Here is a 20,127-nt window from a genome sequence, read left to right as displayed (position 1 = left end):
TTAAATTTAATATATTTATAAACATATACATCAAAATATACTAAATAAACTTGAGAAATTAAAACTTATAGAAGTAAATGTACTAAATAAACTTCATAAAAAATATTTGATTATTTTGACAATTAAAATACATAAATAATATTAATTAATAAAAATAAAGGTGATCATTCATCATAAACTCTCTCGTTATGGAATGCTATTAACGAAACTTTCATTTTTTTTAAATTATTTTTTCAAAACGACGTGGTTTTAAAAAAAAACACCGATATTCGGGTCAAACTCGGTTTGATCCCATATATCGCTATTTGACTTGATTTTTCGGGTTGACCGATATAATAAACTGATAAGCAACTTATCGTATCGTTTTCTTAATATTAAGGATATATCGGGATATTTAGAACATTGTTGATGACCCACCATCACCAACCTCGCAAGATCAAGAGAAGGTCGTCGCACCAGTTGAAACCTGCCAAGCCGCCAATGAACTCCAATGACGATGTAGCGACGATGTCCAGGACCCCAAATTTGAGACCAAGACTGCCGTTCTGATCTGCTCCCGATCCAGGGTATCAGCACCGCCACCTAGCATGCGACGGCCTTGCCTTGCTCAGCAACCGCTTCATCCTGCAATTCAGAATGCCGAACACATGGCCAAATTTGCTCCGTAAATTTGGTGAGAAAACTCCCCAACCTTGTGCCGCCACCACCCACTAGCTCCAAACCAGAGATATGCGTCCTTGATATTCCCCTCGAAGAGAAAGGGAGGTTGCCGGAGCGGTGGAGCCAAAGAAGGCCGCCACCCCGTAACCATCCAACGACCTCTAGCAGACCTCTGCTAGGTTTCATCCACACCACAAAAATGTTAAGTAAATATGGATTGTTTCATCACTATCAGTTATATCATGTTAATAGGTAACCTATTTCGACTAAACCTACATGCACATCAGCGCATATACTCAAAAGAGGACCATACACATCTCTGTTCTATTTTTTTTCTCTTCCAAATAAACTGGCCAGAGGACAAAACTTTGAAATCAAAATACCCAAGCCAATCACATTGTTCTTGTTTTCTTACTTCCCCCTATCTTGATTGGATTTGGTTACCATGAAATGCAAACCACACTAACCCAATGGCTTGTTTTGCTCACACCTAAAACCACACGCATCCATTTCCATCCAACTCGTATTTTGGCCTGTTTCTCCAGTTTAACTAATTACTCTCTTCTTTACTTTAACACCCTGTTCGGTTTTAGATTCGACACTCTCACATCTACATTGATTGCACCCTTTGCTTCGTCTCTCATCTTTCACGGGTTTGTTGCATTTCCATCTTGGACCAATTTGGTGATGATCATAATTTGACAACAAACCCATTTATTTATCATCAATTACCCATCTGCATCATCCTCTTCAAGGTTTTCACTTTCATGGCGATTTGTTGCTTTTGACATTGATCAGCTTTTGGTTCCTCTGTTTTCTTCAATGCCCATCTGAGTCTTGGAGGGTTTTGGCGGACTTCATGCTAATGGTGAGACCTCCCAATCTGATTGCTGAGCTTCTTAGCTTGTGTTCTCTGTTTAGCTTTCTGGGTTTTGTTAAAGGTTTAATCTTGGTTATGTTTATTCTCTGATCTCATGCTGAAGTGGCCTTTTGTAAATGTGTTTTGTGGTGGGCTTTTGGATCCGGTTTGCTTGTCCTCACTTTTTTCATACACAGGTTTTGGTTTTATCTGGGAGTCTATTTAAATCTCTAGTTTAGAACTTGTATTGATGGTGTTCTGTAACCACGATGATATTCATGGAGTGCTGAATCTTAGACTTGAGTTGCTCCATCAACATTTTCCAAATGTACATATGATCTTGGTGGTTGAGTTATTTGTTTTTCTATTCAGTATACGAAGTGTTCTTGTCAGTCCTAAATTCGAGCTAATCCGTTGTGTCTACTAATGTACTAATGTTCACTCTTATGTATTTGAAAACTAGTTCGGTCGGAGTTTGAGTCTTGCTTGATTTCTCTTTCTAGGTGTTGCTTAGATCTAATCTGTTATTGATTCTATCTTTGGATTATGGTTTATATTGGCGTGTTAGCGTGTTTTTTAAAAAAATTGCAAATACTTGAAAGATGCAGTACATGTCCAGTTGCTTGGTTTACAGCAGATTAAGATGCACTGGTGCAGCCTTCTATTCTATTGATTTAGTTGGTAGCTCTGGTACCTTGTTTATGGACTATGTCTATAAGAAATCTCGATCAAGTATAACATTTCTTTTGCGTATAGTTTACCCTTGCTATTATAAGTTACTTTGGTTAGAATGTCACTCTCAGCTGCATGTTTTATGATTGTGGATTATGATCCTGGATAGCTTATTTGCTCTTCTTATTTGGTGAAGGACAGATGATAATGAAGAAGGGAAGAAAGTGAAGAGGTGAAAAGGTGAAAAGGAGCTGCTAATCAAAGATATCATCCTAGGAATCTGTCACAATGGCAGTGCCCAGAAAGACAGTAATGGCAATTAAATCTTACCAAAATCAGGCTGAAGATCTGGTCAAAAGTTACTTACTAGCGGATCCGTTTATGCCATATACTTCCATTATTGGTGGAATATTTTTATGCAAAATGGTATGCTCTTATTGTTCAATTCTTTAAAATTTCAAATGATTCTTAAAGTTGTAGTTTTGTTTTACTATTCCTCTGTTAACTCATTATCTATTGCAGGTCTATGATCTTACCCAGTTAATTAGTACCTTTTACATCAAGAGTTATGCTGGTCTTACAAAAATCCAACGAATCGAGTGGAACAGTCGGTGAGTTGTTCAACTTTCCAATTGTTGCACATTAGTTTATTAGCTGTTATCATAAAGTAGACAGTTATTAACTCCAGGAAATAATTTTGGCAGAGGAATCTCCAGCATCCATGCCATTTTTATTACAGTTCTTTCCTTGTACCTTGTTTTCTGGTCCGACCTCTTTTCAGACCAAAAGCTTGCTGGTCTTGTCACATTTCGAAGCTCACCATTGTCTGTATTTGGATTAGGGGTATGCACTTTCTATTTAATATTTGCATTTTGAATTACATCCTCTCTCTTTTTTGACATATTTACCTGCAATTCTCTTATAAGAATGTGAACAGGTTCTTCTATACTTAGCTGTTAGGAGGTGCTCAACTCTTCAATTTTCACATTTTCGAGTGCTTAAACTAATCTTCTAAATGGTTGATTTAGTTACGGATAAATAATCTAGACAAGACTTTCTTCAAGATGATAGATGATTGTTATGGTGTTGAAGTTTCCTATCTCTATCTCTTTTTTTTTTAATAATTATTTCTTGTATAATTACTTTTGTGAAACTTGGCTAATTTTTAAAGGGCAGTGCCTTTACCGTTTTTAGTGTGTCTATGTAGAACATATTACAAGTACATCTTTTTTTATTGGGGGTCAAGATTATAAGTACATCTTGACAACCTCGCTTCTACTAAAACCACAAAATCACCATCATAAGATTCTAAAGCAGAACGTATGTGGGAAACATTTTCTTAGAGCTCTGTGAGTTTATATAATACATAATACCTCCTCTCTCTCAATAAATTTCGAAGACAACTATCAGTTTTATGTGTCATCCTTAGAGATGAAATCCCTTGAATGTCTATGTCTCCTTTTGTTCTGTACATTTTGCTTTGTGTCCATTCATTTGAATGGCATGTCATCCAGGAAAGAAATAATAATTTTGTATTTTAGGTGGTTTGGGTGAGACTAGGGGCATGGCTTTCTTCTTTGTAAATGTGAAGCTTGCTTCTTTTATAAGTACTTTGGATGCATTTTAGTTATAGTCACTATTATGTGGAGTTTGAGTTTTGTTTCAGCTTATTATATTGAGGAAATTTGGGTTGATGAGTGCTTTAAAATATTAGCAGACCTGCCGGTCGAACTGTATCAAGTTTTTACCGGGAATAATATTTACTACTGCACTTTGACTTAAAGCCTTCTAACTCTAGTGAAATAGTGATTAGTTAAACCAGAAATTTTCAATAGATTGGAAATTCTTGATCTTAATAGTGTAGAAACTGTTGTTAGTACACCTCTCCTATAGAGAACAAAGAAATAGAAGTTAACAAAGCTAAGAGAATAGGTGTCTTCTAGCACTAAAGTTAAAAGTGGCATACCTTAGGGAGTTTGGGGACATCAATCGAAGATGGAATTCATAACATCACTTCTCAGCTAGTTGTCAAGAAATTGAAATGGAATGGGTGTATTCATCTATTATGTTTGATATGAAGATTTGGCTACAAAAGAATCAATAACCAATATTTTTTAAGGGAGTAAAACATCAGTTTGTGATATTAAGTAGACATGCTTTGTGTTGTACTTCTGTTATACATCTTATTCGCGTTTGCACACTGCTGATGTACTATTAAGTTTGTGGAATTTTTATTAATATCGAAAAGGGTTTGTAATTTATACGTTGTAATCTAATTAATTATCAAGTCACCCATGCATCTTCTGCATTTGATGTAAACATAATTTTCTAGATGTTTATGATACCATGATGGATCATCATCTGACCATGCTTAGAAGTGAATAGAAATAAGCCACAAGCTTCATTTGAGGATTGATGAGTGATTTGGATTTTATCAAATTGGGTTTGCTTAACTTTACAGTGTAAGATACTTGATGGAAACAGAACCTAATTGCAATTCTTTATATCAGGTCTCTGTTGGGTACTTCTGTGCGGATCTAGGAATGCTGCTGTGGCTATACCCTTCTTTAGGTGGAATGGAGTATGTAAGTATATTGTTTATGGGAAAGATGATCTTTTGGTATGAGAAAACACATATATGTACTTTCTTGACATATTGGTGGGAAATATTACAAACCAATTTAAGGACAATTCTCAACGCTCATTTCCTTAGTTGCACAAACAGGTAACTGGAAAGAACAGAAGAGGAAAGAAAAACATGTTTGCATCAGCATCATATACACAAATATTTGTTTGTAGATAAGTAATCTCTCCGAGGCTGCATAACTCATAATACAGTTGTGTTCAATTTCAGGTTCTCCATCACTCACTTTCTGGAATTGCGGTAGCATACTCCATGTTTTCTGGGGAAGGGCAACTTTATACATACATGATCCTCATCTCTGAGATCACTACTCCAGAGATCAATATGAGATGGTAAGATTTATGATTTTATTTTAGTAAGATTGTGTGAGATGTTACTACTCCTGTAAGATTGTATGTTAGCTTAGGAATTTATTTCTGTCTAATATGATTTTGGGTTGCATGAAGGTATCTTGATACAGCTGGTATGAAGAGGTCCCCCGCATATCTCATTAACGGCATTGTGATATTTTTTGCATGGCTGGTCAGTGTAACTCGTATTGAATAAGACGCGTCATTTTTTTTATGATTAGATATTATGGTTTGATGCACCACATGTAGCTCATAGACTGAATTATCTTCCGGTAAAATGCCAATGATGGATAATAATTTAGTTATAACTTATAAATTCTGTCTTTGGAATGCAGGGCGCAAGAATTCTGCTGTTCGGTTACATGTTTTACCATGTTTACTTGCACTATGATATGGTAAGTTGCAAGTCCAGAAAATATGTACCATTGCAATTCCTATTTAAGTTGGATTGTCAGTTTATCTCATTACTAATGTACTTGGATGGGCAGGTCATCCAGATGCACCCCTTTGGATACCTATTGGTCTTTGCTGTGCCAGCAGTTCTAGCAATAATGAACTTGATGTGGTTTGGAAAGATTATCAAGGGGTTGATGAAGCAATTAGCTAAGAGGCAATGACGCATATATAGATTTTAACAGTCTAAAGTCTTCCCCTTACGATGGGTAGGATGTTGTGCATTCTGCTATTTTGTTCACTGTATAAAATGATAGAGGCCTAGAGAGGTTAAAGAAAAATCGAATCCGGAGGCATGTAGTCACCAGTGTTGTAAAGTTTGGATGCTTTTGTCCGTGTTGTAGACTTGTAATCACCTGAAATCGAATTGAGATCCTTCATCTCTATGTTAACTCAATCCCATATTATGTCACTAGAGTTGAGGTTCATTATACTCTTTGAAGATGCAAATGAGAAGTTGCAGTCTCCATTGTTTCAGCAGTCTCTTCATTACCACGCTCTCCTCCCCAACCTGCCAATGCCCGCCCAGCGTCCCCTATATTTGGTTGTAGATGACACATTATTTATCAGTGGACAGAAAGAAGTCAAAAACTGTGGGACTATAGCACATTATCACACGATTGCATACTCATTTTCTCACTTGATATTGTTCAAATTATGATATTTAAGCACTTCTTCAATTGATTCAAAAAATCATGACATAAATATTTTACTCAAAAACTCGAGATCTCGGTGTTCTGATAATTGAAATTTGAGATACTTTCTGCAAATCATGCTTCATCATCAATTGTGTGCTAGCTTCTGATATGTTGTAATGTCATTGCATTATGAATATGCCTGTGGCACCTCCCAGTTTGGCAAACCACAAACCCCCATTTATGTTAAGAACTAATGCTATTCGCAGTGTTCTTTTAGAAGTGTTTTAGAGTGTATAGACAGCATAGACTGCAGCCACTGACTCACTGCACACTAACTAAACTAGTTAAGGTAATGAAAAATGACAAAAGTGGGGAAGAATCTTCAGGATCAAGTGGAGGACTCATTCACTTCATAGGGCTTTTACAGTTGAGGATCCGATCAACCTAGTTATGCCAGGAGCTGAGATCGAAGGGACAAAAATGTGTCTATGAGTACGTACATATACTAACTAAACAACAAAGCAGATAAGCCACGATCATATCAGAATCGTTCGAGCTCCCAAATTATCTACTATCTAGTGGGATAGGGAGATCTCTGAAGTCAGTTTAATAGTACTAAACGTAGCTTATAAAGAGTACTTGTGAAAGCATCTTATATGTATAATCTTTTCATCCACTGTAGTGACTATATGTACCTTCAGTATTTAAAAGAACATACTACAGTATGATCGAGTCTATGACCAGATAGTACACTAAATGTAAATGTACGTGTACTGTTTGGTGATTTTTTACATGCAGTTATATTACCTATATACCTATATATGATTGATCTGCAAAATAGGCATTTTATACAGTTTACTAGTCAGAAGATTGATTTATTGATATTTCTATGAGATATTGTTATTCCTACACCGTCTGGTCTGCTGGTCGGTGCACGCGTTATTGTAACTTCTGGCTTTCTTCAGCAGGCATCATGATGATCGAGTCATACAACTGGAGCAAAACATGGCATGGAGTACGTAATGTAAGAAACTACTTCTGAAGCTGATTATTCATAATAATGCAGTATTTTCTGAGTAAGCACTTGAGCTAAAAAGTTAGATGGAGACCATAAATTATGCCTCAATATAATTAAAATGCAAGTAGTTAAGATTAATATCAGCTAGCAGCCAACTTCAGCAGAAATTATTATTGCAGATTGTTGGTGTCATTTCCAATATCAAATTCTTTATTAGCATTTGAAAGGGCATATTGATGTTCAAAGTACAGTTTTTACTAGAATAATGTATTTAAGTAATCCCTTGTTCCTGATAGGTACACTAATCCCATGTGAGATCCTGGAAATAGCAAGTATAGCAGTTGATCAGTTGTTGGCAGTGCGGATGTTGCGTCATCTCCAGGTGAGAAGGTTCCAGCAGCTCTAATATGGTGCAGATATCGTTGTATTTTAATTGCTCAAAGTATCATAAAATCCGGCGTGAAGCTTATAGGCGATCCGCAGTGGCATGAGTTCCACTATCACTCTTCCAGTTATGATCTGTTAAGAATCAGTCTTCGACTTTACGTCTGATAATCTATATATGCATCAGAAAATCACATATGTTTTCCCTTGTTGAATTTTTGTCATCATTCTGCTATACGTCCACCTTTAATACCATTTACCTATCGCTGATAGCACAGTACATATGTCTACCGATCGAGCTATATGTAACTATAAAAATCAATGTTAGTTGTAACTTGTAAGTTGCTGGTCTCACCTTAATTAGGTCTGATATATTCATATATATGCTGCTATCTACCTAGATACATTATTTTCTATCTGTATATAAGTTTTGCATTTTGCTGACAAATTAAAGGTGAGAACCAAGAATATATGGCAAGCTTAATATTGAACTCAGCATCAGCAATATACATTCGTATATATATTTTCTGTGAAAAATATTTAAATTGAAGACGACAAAATGCTTGGCCATAGACTCATTGAGATTACCTCAATTGGTCAGATGTCTAAAACTGTTTATATAAATATAAACTATAAAGCACGCGCAGTACTACGTACTCCATTTCCCATCACTTGCAGGTATTACAGGTGTACGTACTGTTGTTTATCATTATGAATACTAATAGGTATATGTATATATAATCTAATTATAGTGTTGTTTGTTAATTATCATAACTTAATCATAGGTACACAAAGCTCTCTCGCATGTGCGCTCGTGTGTCACACACTCATACTCGCAATATTATTCAGAGCCTATCTCGAATTCATCGATCATAAACAATCTGTTAGCTAACTTAGTCCATCTCAGAAAACCCTATATATATATATATGTAAGCTTGATTGATTCGACGAGGAAACCCCATCTATAAGTAGATACTATACAAACTACTTGTGTGCTAACTCGAAATGGCAACACCCTTCATCAGTAATCCCTTCTTTATCCTTCTGCTGCTCATTGCATTCCTGAGTTTCAACCAGACCCTAGCCAGGCAGAAGTCAAGTACCACATCCCTAGTACTTGGTCTGAGGCATTCTCGGAGTGTCATTCGGAGTCCAATTTCCTCCGCGAACTCGAAAAACATGGCATCACAGGTCTTAGACTTGATGGAGCCACTGAGGGGAGTCAGAGATGGGTATCTGATATCTCTCAATTTCGGGACACCCCCACAAGTCATTCAAGTTTATATGGACACTGGTAGTGACCTTACTTGGGTTCCTTGTGGAAATCTCTCTTTTAGTTGCATGGAGTGTGATGATTATAGAAACATGAGACTAAACCCCACTTTCTCTCCTTCAGCTTCTTCTTCATCAGTTAGAGACCAATGTGGTAGCCCCTTTTGCACAGATATCCATAGCTCCGATAACCCTCTTGATCCATGCACCATTGCCGGATGCTCACTCACTACCCTTCTTAAGGGAACATGTCCTAGACCATGCCCTTCATTTTCTTATACGTATGGTGCGGGTGGGGTTGTCATAGGTACCCTTAGTAGAGACACGCTGAGGGTTCATGGCATAAGTAGTAGTCCAAGCAATATCACTAGTGAAATTCCAAATTTCTGTTTTGGGTGCATTGGGTCTACTTATAGAGAGCCAATTGGGATTGCAGGGTTTGGTAGGGGGCCGCTTTCTCTCCCATCACAATTAGGGTTCCTACAAAAGGGCTTCTCTCACTGTTTCTTGGCCTTCAAGTATGTAAACAATCCCAACATTTCAAGTCCTCTAGTTATAGGAGATGTTGCTATCTCTTCTAAACAGAATTTGCAATTCACTCCAATGTTGAAGAGTTCCATCTACCCGAATAACTACTATATTGGCTTAGAAGCCATCACGATAGGTAATAATACTATTACACAAGTGCCCTTAAGCTTGAGAGAGTTTGATTCACAAGGTAATGGGGGCATGTTGATTGACTCAGGAACCACTTACACTCATCTGCCTGAGCCATTTTACTCAGACGTTCTTTCAGTTCTCCAGTCATTGATAACATATCCTAGAGCCAAGGAAATGGAGATTAAGACTTCTTTTGATCTTTGTTATAAAGTTCCATACACAGCCAATGCTGTCACAGATGAGCTCTTTCCTTCAATCACTTTCCATTTCTTGAACAATGTAAGCCTTCCTTTGCCTCAAGGCAATCACTTCTATGCTATGGGAGCTCCAATCAACTCCTCTGTCGTGAAATGCTTGTTGTTCCAAACCATGGATGATGGCGATTATGGGCCAGCCGGAGTGTTTGGGAGCTTCCAGCAACAGAATGTGGAGGTCGTGTATGACTTGCAGAAGGAGAGAATTGGGTTTCAAGCAATGGACTGTGCTTCAGCTGCAGCCTCTCAAGGACTTCAGAAAAGATAGTGGGGTGGTAGCTCTTGCTGTGTTAATTTGCAGCGTTGCACACTTCTTATAATCAGCAGGGATTTTGCAGTTTTTTGATATTTGATTTCCTTTTGTTTTTCTGCCTTGATCTTTGATTTCCATGCGTTGTGGACTTGTGGCCTTAAAAGAGAAGAGAAATGAGCTGGTTATATTCCTATAACTTGGTAATGAGTGGCATGAACAATATTGTTCTATCTATATATTTGAGTAATTATTAGAATGCAGTGAGATTATCTATATGGCATAAACTCGAGCAACTATTCCAGCAGCATGATTAGACTGTTTGGCGTTGACGTTTAGTAAAACTTGAATTGACACGAATCACACGATGGCTTGACAACCCTTCTTTCACGACCATAACACTAAAAAAAAAAAAAAACAAGGTTCATCTTCAATTTATGAATCTGATTTGTCGACATGAACTAAGCATGACTTTATATTTACATATGCATGTCTGCAGCATAGGTGTGAGGGCGAATTATAAGTATGTACAATCAAGATGTCATACGCTTCAAACTGATCCAACAAATTTAGTCGCATAATCACATTAATTATCATAGTGAAATATGGATTATAGTAATTAAGATACGGGTGAAAATTAAAATTATATAGAATGTTAAATGAAAGTTATATATGATGAGATAGAGCCACAAATACTTTAACATAGAATATCAGGAATCATGTTTACTATTGGACTGTACGATCACTGATAAATTTGAGCATCGATGAAATCATAGAAGTTAGTACTGATGCTAAGTGTTTTCAGTTTATAAACTAATGCAATATAATCGAGAATGCTCAACATAATTTAAGGTTAATAATCTTTAATTAAATAAAAATTTATATTATTCAAGCTTTCATAGATGATCTTTCCTCCAAGGACGTCTGCACCCGATCTATTGTACACTTCCATATCATATATACATTATATATGCTGATGACTGCATACTTTCCGGTTTCCACTTTATGAATGAGCAATATTGTTATTTACTACTTAACTTGCAGCTCACAGTTGGCATGCCAGACCACTTCATTACATGAAATTAAAGAACAATCTCCATAAGATCTCACACCTTGTGAAGGAAGGTTTCTAAGCAAACTGCATATACAAATCTGAATAAATGTACACATACATGGGAAACTCAGTAGCTGATACATCATTTTCCACAGTGATTTACGCAAGCTATTATGGATGAGCAAGTGATGACTGAAAGTACCACACCATCTCTATGAGCAACACGACGAACTTGCTACCCTTTCAGCAGGTCTATCCATCAGAACCATTCCTGCAGGGTTCTGCACAGGTTGCACCCGGGGTAATCTCTTTGCTGTACCGAAAACAGAAAAAGAGCACTAATGAGATAACTGAATATTGCGAAACAAATCTGCAGAAAGACTTTAATAAAGCCACCTATCGGTAAATGAACTACGTTCTTAAAAATAAATAAGATAAAGAGAAGAAGACCCTAAATTGAATCTGTATAGTTTTGAATCCTAAAAAGAAAACAATAAAGCAACAAAAAACCAAAGGACCTACAGACATGATTTCGAAATAAAACCCTGGATACATTAGCAGGTATCTAATCTTGTACTAAAATTTCAAAATTTTCCTTCAATATGCCGCCAACAGGTTATAGTTCCTCCCCACTAAGAAATTACCTATCTCATAAAAAATGTCATTGACATTGTCTGCAGTCTTGGCAGAGGTTTCAAGGAAGAATAGGCCATTCTCCTGAGCATACGCTTGTGCCTCCTACAAGAGAAACAGCATTCATGAAAATTATGCAAGCCGTAAAAGCATACAACAGCCTCTAAATTTTAGTCAGATTAGTTCAAAAGTTCTAAGGAAGTATTTACAAATATTGAGACTAGAAGTTACCATGTGTCCATTTTACTTTCAAAGCAGACAACAAAATCAATTGGCATTCAACATATGGTAATTGAAGTCTCATTCTCTTCTTCAGATTCTTTTATTTATTGGATACATATAATCTAAAAAATTAAATAGTTGACGATCAGCATAGTGACTGTTCATGCAATTTTTTTCTGTAAATTTAATCACAATCTCATTTCAGGAGCCAATACATCCTAGACACAAATTTCCTTCAAAGCCACAAATAAAAACCAACTTATCCTACAACATGATCCTGGAAAAAGCAGATTCATCATGCGGGGACAGAAGCAGATTCAACATGAATTTTGGAAATGACATTTTTAAGCAATAGTTAATCTTTTTTGTTGCAAGTAAAAGGTAACTACAGGACGGAGTTACATAATTACCACAGCAATGAGACCAATAACTAAGCATATCAATAGCATTATTTTGATATTAAAATGCTTTATCCTTGAATGATAATGATAAAGATAAAAAAAATGACTCAGACAATCAAGAGATGTGTATAATTCAAGTAAGTAGGATAAAGAAAACGAAAGTGATAATTACCTCTGCTGTCACCTTCCTCGACTCTACCAGATCTGCTTTATTTCCAGCCAGTGCCATGACCATATTTGGATTGCCTTGTCATAAATGAATGATCCAAGTAAAAATTAGCCATATTGAAGGACATAAATTACCGTAACAAAGTTATAATACTAAGTGCACCACTTAAGCAAAACTCAAATTAAAGTTATAGCCTGAGATTGTTTAAGGCAGCCAAGTACCCAGTTATGTTTAGACAGCAAGACAGTGGGAGAAATACCTTGTGATTTCAACTCTAGCACCCATTTTTTCGCCCGCTCGAATGAGGCCTACAAGAGAAAACAAAAGTTTTAAGTTAAATTCCTGTTTAAGGAAAATTAACTAGCAAAATTTAGATTTTCTTCTTTCCCTATATCCAACATATAAAACAGAATAAATTCAAAACGCTACTTACTACAACAGAACAAATTTAAGCTCAGGAAGACTACAAAGTGTTGTCAGGACTATCCTTTTCACTAAATTGGAATGAAAGCCATGATATAAGACATAGAGCCAGCTATTAGAAATTTGAATAGATTTATATTGTAATAGCAGATTGTAATGCATAATTATTAACTTTATACTTTGAATATATTAGTACTGTAATCTACACACTAACGAGTATGACAGATAGCTGAGGTCTATTTGTATAAAGAAAGCCTTAGATCTCAAGGATCACACTGCTATCTCAAGAAGGTCAACAAATGCCACACCCTCAACATCTTATCACAAATATATTAAGTTTTGATACATCTAGAGAATCAATAAAATGTGGATAGATGGACTCACTTGATTAGTTAAATCATACACAATGATTGCAGCTGCAGCTCCTCTGTAATACATTGGCGCCAAACTATGGTACCTCTCTTGACCGGCTGTATCCCAAATCTCAAATTTTACAGTTGCGTCATTTACAGCAACTGTTTGAGAGAAGAAGGCAGCACCAATTGTGGATTCCTACAGAGTATCATATAAGCAAAAATCAATTTCCCAGGAAAAAAAGAAGAAGAAGAAGAAGAAGTTCAAACAATCCCAGTAGTTTATTGTACATTTGTAGACCAACCTGAAATTCAATGAACTGTCCTTTAACAAAGCGCAAAACTAGACTAGACTTTCCAGCTCCAACATCCCCAAGAAGCACCTGAAGCACAATATCAAACATCATTCCAACCGATCACAAAAATGCAACACTCAGAAACAAAGATAACATTAACCTAAACACAAAGAGGGCTTCAACACCTAATGTAGAAACAGATTAGCCAACACATCAGGGAAATGATATTCCAACAAAACAATTTCCAACCAAACAATAGCACCGATTTACCAAACACACAAACAAAGCCACAACAATTCTCACTATCAATTATCATTCTCACATACCTTGCATCACAACATCACAGACAGTCCACGAAAACATGACCACAAAACAAGGGTACATGGTTAATCAGCTAGAAAACACAATCAAGTATCCGATCAGCACCAACCATCAACCATACATCAAATCCCACAGTTGATCAGCACGATCATAATCAGACATACAATCCTAAAACCTTAAGCTAGATCATCAACCAAAACAATAAAAGACAAAACTTTACAGCTCACAACCCCCCAAATCAGACCCGTATCAAATCACAACACTAATCAACAATCTAAACCAAACCCAGATCAGAAGTCCCACCGAATTACACACCCCACAATTCAAAATCAAACCCTGACCACAAACCAAACCAATCAGAATCTCAGAACTGAAAACAAAACAAACAGGGTTCTCGAGGACGGACCAATTTGGCATTAATGTTCGTGTTCCCGGTGGTGGCCATGAGAGTAATCGAATCAAACGATCAGAGAGAATCGAAAGCAGAATTGAGATTGAGAACGTTGACGAAGAAAGAGGGTTAGATGAGAGCTGAAGCAAAGAAGAACAAGGATCCTTAAGAACGAGTAGTGCCCAACTACCTCTTTTTTTTTCTCTCTCTCTCTTCGATTTCACTGAGAAAGAAAGAGAGAAAGAAAGCGATGTTAGCTTTGTTTTGTTTGGTCTCGGTGTCGATGAATTAATATTCCTTGTGTTTTCATCGTGGCTATAGTGTACAAGTCGAAATGTTATTCCTCGTTGGGCCTGGTCCCGGTGGCCGCACGTCATTCTGGACCGTTCTGACGGTAATCTTGAGCCCAATGGAAGAGTCCACTTTTGCTACTCATTGGTTCTTCTGGTCAAATTCACTAGTGTACTGAAAAACTGAATGAAACTTTTGTATTTGGGGGGGGGGGGGGGGGGGGGGGGACGTAACTAATGTAAAAAAATTTGCAGAGGTTCAGAGCCACTAGCACAACTGCAGAAGCAGATGCCCGGGATGCGACGGTGCCTTGTGGCAGCCTTCGAAGTCAGAAGGTGGTATTTGATTATGTCTTCTTTTTGTATGTGTATAATTATATATTTACACATTTAATTACTAATTTTTTTTATAACATAAGTCGTAACGCCTCAAGTTCTAAGACTCAAGGCTCTCAAGAAAACGCCTTGGGGTACGCATTCGTTTTTTAAAACATTGGTTATGAGTGAGGCCTAACTTATTGCGCGTAATCCTTGTATATTGGAGTTTTAGGGATCTGCGGAGGTAAGCTAGAGGTTTGTACGTATTTGTATCTTTTTGTGTTTGTAAATGCAGACATGCTTGCACCTGATCAAGCTTATTTTCCAGAAATAAGTAATACTGTATCTAGAAACTCCTAGCTAGTTTGATATGCAAAGAGATTTAGATTTCAAGTCTACCACTACTTATTCTGGAAGTTCTAAACTCTACTAATAAGTTAAACTATGAGTCTATGACTGTAGGACTTCTGGACTTGCTAATGGAAAAGTACAGTAAGCAACTTTAAAGCCTATATAGTCTTTGTTGGGAATGAGCAATGAGGAGGACTAACTACCAAAAGCAGACAGCACTATTCCACCTGAAAAAGGAACAAAAGAAAAGTAAGATGAGAAATTTATAAACACTGAAAAAGAAGGGTAACTGTGTGATGTTGCTGTTTTCATATGCGCATAGCTTTTCTGAGTAATTGATTTTGAGTCATGGCCTTAGGGGTGTGATAAAGATATCAAGACTATATATGGTCATTTTTGCTTACAATTAAGCATGAACTTCTGCATATTTCAGGTTACTCTCCCCACATTCTAAGTGCTCAACTTTCACACAGTACTTTGCGCGCGTGTATATATATACATACAGCCCTTCTTGGCTGCGGAGGTCCGCACCAAGATTTTGGTGTGGATTTCCATCTTTTTACCACTTTTTAATCAAAGTTTCTCATCTCCACCGTCTAGTATCTTGATAATATTGTGTAGATCATCTCTGAAAAATTTCAGCCAATTTGGTAATCTTTAAGGCCCTCAAAATTGCGTTTTTCTGTTAACATTATGAACGGTTCATGTTCGACAGAATTCGGTCCGTCCATTTGTTATTCGATTTTTAGGGCCTTAACGATTATCAAATTGGCTGAAATTTTGCAGAGATGATCTACACAATATTATCTAGATACTAGACGGTGGAGATGAGAAAATTCGATCAAAAAGTGGTAAAAAGATGAAAATCCGCACCAAAATCATTGGTGCGGACCTCTGCATTTGAGAAAATCCGTATATATATATAAGGTTTTTCATATAAGGATGTCTTTATCTTAGCTTAAGGTACGGATTTTCATTTTTGACCAACTTTTCGATCTAGTTTTCACATTTCCACCGTCCAATATCTAGGTTATAACGTATAGATCATCTCCACAAAATTTCATCCGATTTCATGATCGTTAAGGTATCGAACTAATCAAAACCAATGGACGTATTGAATTTGCTGAACTTGAACCGTTCATATTTTGAGTAGAAAATCGAAGTTATGAGTACCTTAAAGGTTATGGAATCGGCTGAACTTTTGTGAAGATGATTTATACGTTATTACCTAGATATTTGACGGTGGAGATGTGAAAACTCGATCGAAAAGTTGGTTAAAAATGAAAATATGTACCTTAAGTTAAGATAATGACCTCCTTACCTGAAAAGCCTCGTGTGTGTATATATATATATATATATATAGTATATATATATATATATATATCTCCGATCCATTGCTTTATCTTGTTTGTAGAAAGAAAAACGATTGCGTTCTCTAATGATAGATAGTACCAATGTACAATGCTTTGGATGCTTTTCAATTTCTCTGCAAGTTAGACATCATGCAGCTGATCACAATGTATTTCCACACAAAGAAAAATGAAGAATTTATCCCAAAATCTAAGCCCAAGTACTTCACCATTGTGCAGATTACTGTTGATTTGTAAGTGCACCAAGAGACAGTAAAGTTCTGTGGTCACTTCACCACTGTTGCTCTATGCTTCTTTTTTCAGCTACTCCAACAAATGACAACCTTAAACTGTTGATTCGCTGCTAACTCAACAATTAAACAATTAATTGACCTTAAGAACCAATTTTTTAAGTTGGGAAGTAGGCAAGTAGCAATGACCACTGAGGTAAATAAAAGAAAGAAAAAAAAGTGAAGGATTAGTAATTTATTAAGCGTAAAAGAAGTAAAAGGGTGATGATGCCACTGAAACCATATCAAAGGGAGGCAAAAGGCTGAAAATGCACATTATACATCTCCAGGCTCACCCTGTGATGCTCTTCTCCATTTAGGAAAAAAGGCAAAAGCTTTAGTCCACCCCCTCCCTTTGTCAGAAGGGCTGCCCCCAAATCAACCAATATGACCACTCTCTCCCTCTCCTCCACCTCCACCTCCTCCTCCTCCTCCTCCCTCCTTAGTCCTCTCACAGTCAGACCCAGAAACACCAACTTTTGTCACAGAGCAAGAGAATCCAAAACCAATGACACCAATAATACCAAACAAAGAAAAATGATGGCATTATGGTAATAAGGTAATTTGTACACAATGGCATATCCCATCCAATCCAGCCTCTTCTTCTTCTACTTCTTGATCATTGACTGGTCTCCCCTTTGACCAGTCTTTTGGGGGAAGCACTTGTGTCTGTGCAGGTTTTGCAGGTACTGCTCAGTACTCCAGCAATATTTCTGTACCCTCATAAATGATACATCAACAACTCTATCCCCCACTTTGGAGATTTTTAATTATACATATGCCTCTGTATTGTCCTTTTTCAACTTTCCTTTTTTCATCTACACATTTTTATTTTCTAGAATCTAATTAGCTTTTTGTGACACAATTTGTGTGAGTAGTCAAGACTGAGAAGAGGAGAGTTGCAGCTGAGGCCTGAACTGTGCAGATCTTTTTTCTGTTGGAAGATCTTTTATGAAATATTTCAGATCTTCAGCCCAGAAACATCAAAGACAAGGTCAATTTTATGACATGAATAGAATCTTTAGTACTTAAACAACAACTGAAATTAAATAGAACCAATTAATGGGATTGTAATTAAATTATGTACAATCAACCAGATGGTGGGGGATTGATAAAATGCCCTGATGATGATCGATATACTGATCTCTATTTTATCTCAAAAATAAATAGAAAATTATTGTAAATAATAATTAAGATGGTGATAATGATGATCACTTCACTTTGGAGCTGAAGATTGGGTTTGGTTGTTGGAAGCCAAGGCCTGGATGGAATTAGCAAGCTTGTTAATGGCATCAACAAGGCCACTAATGCCTTGCCTGTTGATCTCAGTTTTAGTCTCCTCAATCTGAATCATCCTCTCATGCATGCTCAAAATCTCCCTGTGCCTCCTCTCTTCTCTCTCCTCACAGCCCTGAAGAGCTTCTGCAATTATGGAAGCTCCTCTGGAAATAGCAGTGCCCACTTCACTTGAGGTGCTTGCGCTCACAGTCCCACTGGTACTGATCCCTTGCTGCTGATCTCCACCTCCACCACCACCACCACTTGCTCTCCCTCCTCTCCTCCTTTTGGCTGGTGAGTCAGAATGCTCACTTGTATCAGTATCTGAGCCTTCACATGTCTCCAAAAAAAAAGTAGGAAACTCCAAATCAACCAATCAATACTAACTGATCATCAGCATCATTTTGTTCATTATTACCATGCAACCAAGCCAAAACATGAAAAATAAAAACTACTCAGAGAGATCAAACTATGCTGCATTCATCTTTTTTCTTATTCAACAAGAAGATCAAGCATAAAATGAATTCCATACAATTTTTTTTTTTCACTGGAAGTACATTGTTAGTGGAGTTTGGCATGAAATGTACAGTATACTGATACCAACATAAATTGTTTGCAAATGTATTTGGAAAAAAGAAAATAAGAAATGCACTATTTGATAATAGATTCAAAATGAAAAGTACAAGGATTGTCTGCAAGAGGTGGAGATAGAGAGTACCTACTGGGGGAATAGGTTGAGAAAATGGAAGAGGAGGAGGTGGTTGAGCTGCCTCTGGTGCTGGTAAACGATGCACTGCTGGAATTGGTTGAGCTTGGATCAGGTGCTGTTGCATCACATTAGGAGGAGGAGAGAACACTGTAGACTGATGAACACCACTAACCATGGGTCTCTCCACCACATATCCAATGTTGGGGTTGGAACTAATGGACCCAGAAACAGAAGCACCACCACCAGCACCCACCACAATTCTACCCATCTCTCTCTTCTCCACCACCTCAACCAAAGCCTCATAAATCTGAGGCACCATATTGGTAGGCAAGTTCCTCTCCTTCCTCTCACTCTTCTCAAGCTTCCAGTAAGATGGCAACTCCTTATTCTCACCCCCCACTACACATCTCCTCTCATACTCCCTCACTTTCTTGTAGTCTCTCATGAGGTTATCCCACTTGTCATTGCATTGGTTTTGGCTTCTCAAGCAGCCTTTCTTCCAGCAATAGTCTTCCACCCATTTCCATCTCAGCTCAGCTGGTTTGCTTATTGATCTGGGGGTCTGATCCCCATGATCAGCACTGCCACTACCACTTCTCTTCATTATTCTCCTCTCCTCATCCATCTTCTTTGCCTCAATCAGAACCATTGTCTCCCCCACTGTCCAGTTCCCTTTCCTGTAGTCCCTCATTACAAAACTGCCACTATTCCCTCCTTGAATTTCAGCCATTCCCAAGATGCATGCAGCACATAAATATGAGAGAGAGAGAGAGAGAGAGAGAGAGAGAGGCCTAGGCTTTAAAGAAGAGGAGGGAAAGAAGAAATGGTGCAATAGAAAGGGTTAACATCCTAACAACAAATATATATTTTTTATCCTACTCATAAAATATCAACGTATATTAGAATTTTTCCAATAAAAATAGATTTTTATTTGACGTAGGCGCTTTGGTTTCAACCTTCCAGTCAAACCTCTCACTAATAAGATAGCTAATTTGGGTACAAGGACATAAATGTGATTACCTTAAAAAGAATCTAGGGTTCTTAAACATGCATCTTGATCGATGTTGACAACGTAAGCTAGGTAGCTCCATTTTCTTAATGTTTCTTTGTATCTTAAAATTTTCAAACCTTTTTGAGGGTGATGGATTTGCATTTGCACACCCTT

The 20,127-nt window shown here is 37.2% G+C and overlaps 4 protein-coding genes across 5 annotated transcripts; 2 read left to right on the top strand and 2 right to left on the bottom strand.

Annotated features, from left to right (window-relative positions):
- Positions 1 to 1,067: 1,067 nt before the first annotated feature.
- On the top strand, positions 1,068 to 6,035 carry LOC126786549 (uncharacterized). Of its 2 annotated transcripts, none has more exons than XM_050512395.1 (9): positions 1,068 to 1,528; positions 2,393 to 2,617; positions 2,714 to 2,802; positions 2,896 to 3,034; positions 4,702 to 4,776; positions 5,046 to 5,167; positions 5,282 to 5,357; positions 5,521 to 5,580; positions 5,674 to 6,035. In XM_050512395.1, exons 2-9 carry the CDS (start codon positions 2,480 to 2,482, stop codon positions 5,800 to 5,802), a joined length of 828 nt encoding a protein of 275 aa, XP_050368352.1. In that variant the 5' UTR covers positions 1,068 to 1,528; positions 2,393 to 2,479; the 3' UTR covers positions 5,803 to 6,035. The 2 variants fall into 2 exon arrangements, with proteins under 2 accessions (XP_050368352.1, XP_050368351.1); XM_050512394.1 differs by having other exon boundaries at positions 2,388 to 2,617.
- A 2,648-nt stretch (positions 6,036 to 8,683) lies between these two features.
- LOC126788756 (probable aspartyl protease At4g16563) lies at positions 8,684 to 10,132 on the top strand. Its single transcript, XM_050514767.1, has one exon. It carries the CDS (start codon positions 8,684 to 8,686, stop codon positions 10,130 to 10,132), a length of 1,449 nt encoding a protein of 482 aa, XP_050370724.1.
- Positions 10,133 to 11,072: 940 nt separating this feature from the next.
- LOC126785817 (ras-related protein RABF2b) lies at positions 11,073 to 14,612 on the bottom strand. The gene is made up of 7 exons (XM_050511468.1): positions 14,393 to 14,612; positions 13,675 to 13,752; positions 13,401 to 13,568; positions 12,853 to 12,901; positions 12,597 to 12,670; positions 11,813 to 11,906; positions 11,073 to 11,481 (listed from the first exon to the last, which is right to left on the bottom strand). The coding sequence occupies exons 1-7, from the start codon at positions 14,429 to 14,431 to the stop codon at positions 11,381 to 11,383; spliced, it is 603 nt and encodes a 200-aa protein (XP_050367425.1). The 5' UTR covers positions 14,432 to 14,612; the 3' UTR covers positions 11,073 to 11,380.
- A 3,579-nt stretch (positions 14,613 to 18,191) lies between these two features.
- Positions 18,192 to 19,692, bottom strand: LOC126786911 (uncharacterized). The gene is made up of 2 exons (XM_050512872.1): positions 18,972 to 19,692; positions 18,192 to 18,577 (listed from the first exon to the last, which is right to left on the bottom strand). The coding sequence occupies exons 1-2, from the start codon at positions 19,690 to 19,692 to the stop codon at positions 18,192 to 18,194; spliced, it is 1,107 nt and encodes a 368-aa protein (XP_050368829.1).
- Positions 19,693 to 20,127: the final 435 nt, after the last annotated feature.

The sequence above is a fragment of the Argentina anserina genome, chromosome 3, assembly GCF_933775445.1.
Source record: "Argentina anserina chromosome 3, drPotAnse1.1, whole genome shotgun sequence".
In the NCBI taxonomy this organism is placed as follows: Eukaryota; Viridiplantae; Streptophyta; class Magnoliopsida; order Rosales; family Rosaceae; genus Argentina; species Argentina anserina.
Note: the sequence above shows the minus strand (reverse complement) of the source record. Positions and strands in the feature narration are given on the sequence as shown.

Excerpts from the sequence above, each read along its gene's own strand:
- LOC126785817 (XM_050511468.1), bottom strand. The coding sequence starts at position 14,431 with ATGGCCACCACCGGGAACACGAACATTAATGCCAAATTG. Across the intron at positions 13,569-13,674 it reads GACAGTTCATTGAATTTCAG|GAATCCACAATTGGTGCTGC; the intron begins GTTGGTCTACAA and ends GATACTCTGTAG. Across the intron at positions 12,902-13,400 it reads TGTATGATTTAACTAATCAA|GCCTCATTCGAGCGGGCGAA; the intron begins GTGAGTCCATCT and ends TTTCTCTTGTAG.
- LOC126786911 (XM_050512872.1), bottom strand. The coding sequence starts at position 19,692 with ATGGCTGAAATTCAAGGAGGGAATAGTGGCAGTTTTGTAATGAGGGAC. Across the intron at positions 18,578-18,971 it reads TCAACCTATTCCCCCAGTAG|ATACTGATACAAGTGAGCAT; the intron begins GTACTCTCTATC and ends GTGAAGGCTCAG.
- LOC126788756 (XM_050514767.1), top strand. The coding sequence starts at position 8,684 with ATGGCAACACCCTTCATCAGTAATCCCTTCTTTATCCTTCTGCTGCTC.
- LOC126786549 (XM_050512395.1), top strand. The coding sequence starts at position 2,480 with ATGGCAGTGCCCAGAAAGACAGTAATGGCAATTAAATCTTACCAAAAT. Across the intron at positions 4,777-5,045 it reads CTTTAGGTGGAATGGAGTAT|GTTCTCCATCACTCACTTTC; the intron begins GTAAGTATATTG and ends GTTCAATTTCAG. Across the intron at positions 5,581-5,673 it reads TTTACTTGCACTATGATATG|GTCATCCAGATGCACCCCTT; the intron begins GTAAGTTGCAAG and ends TTGGATGGGCAG.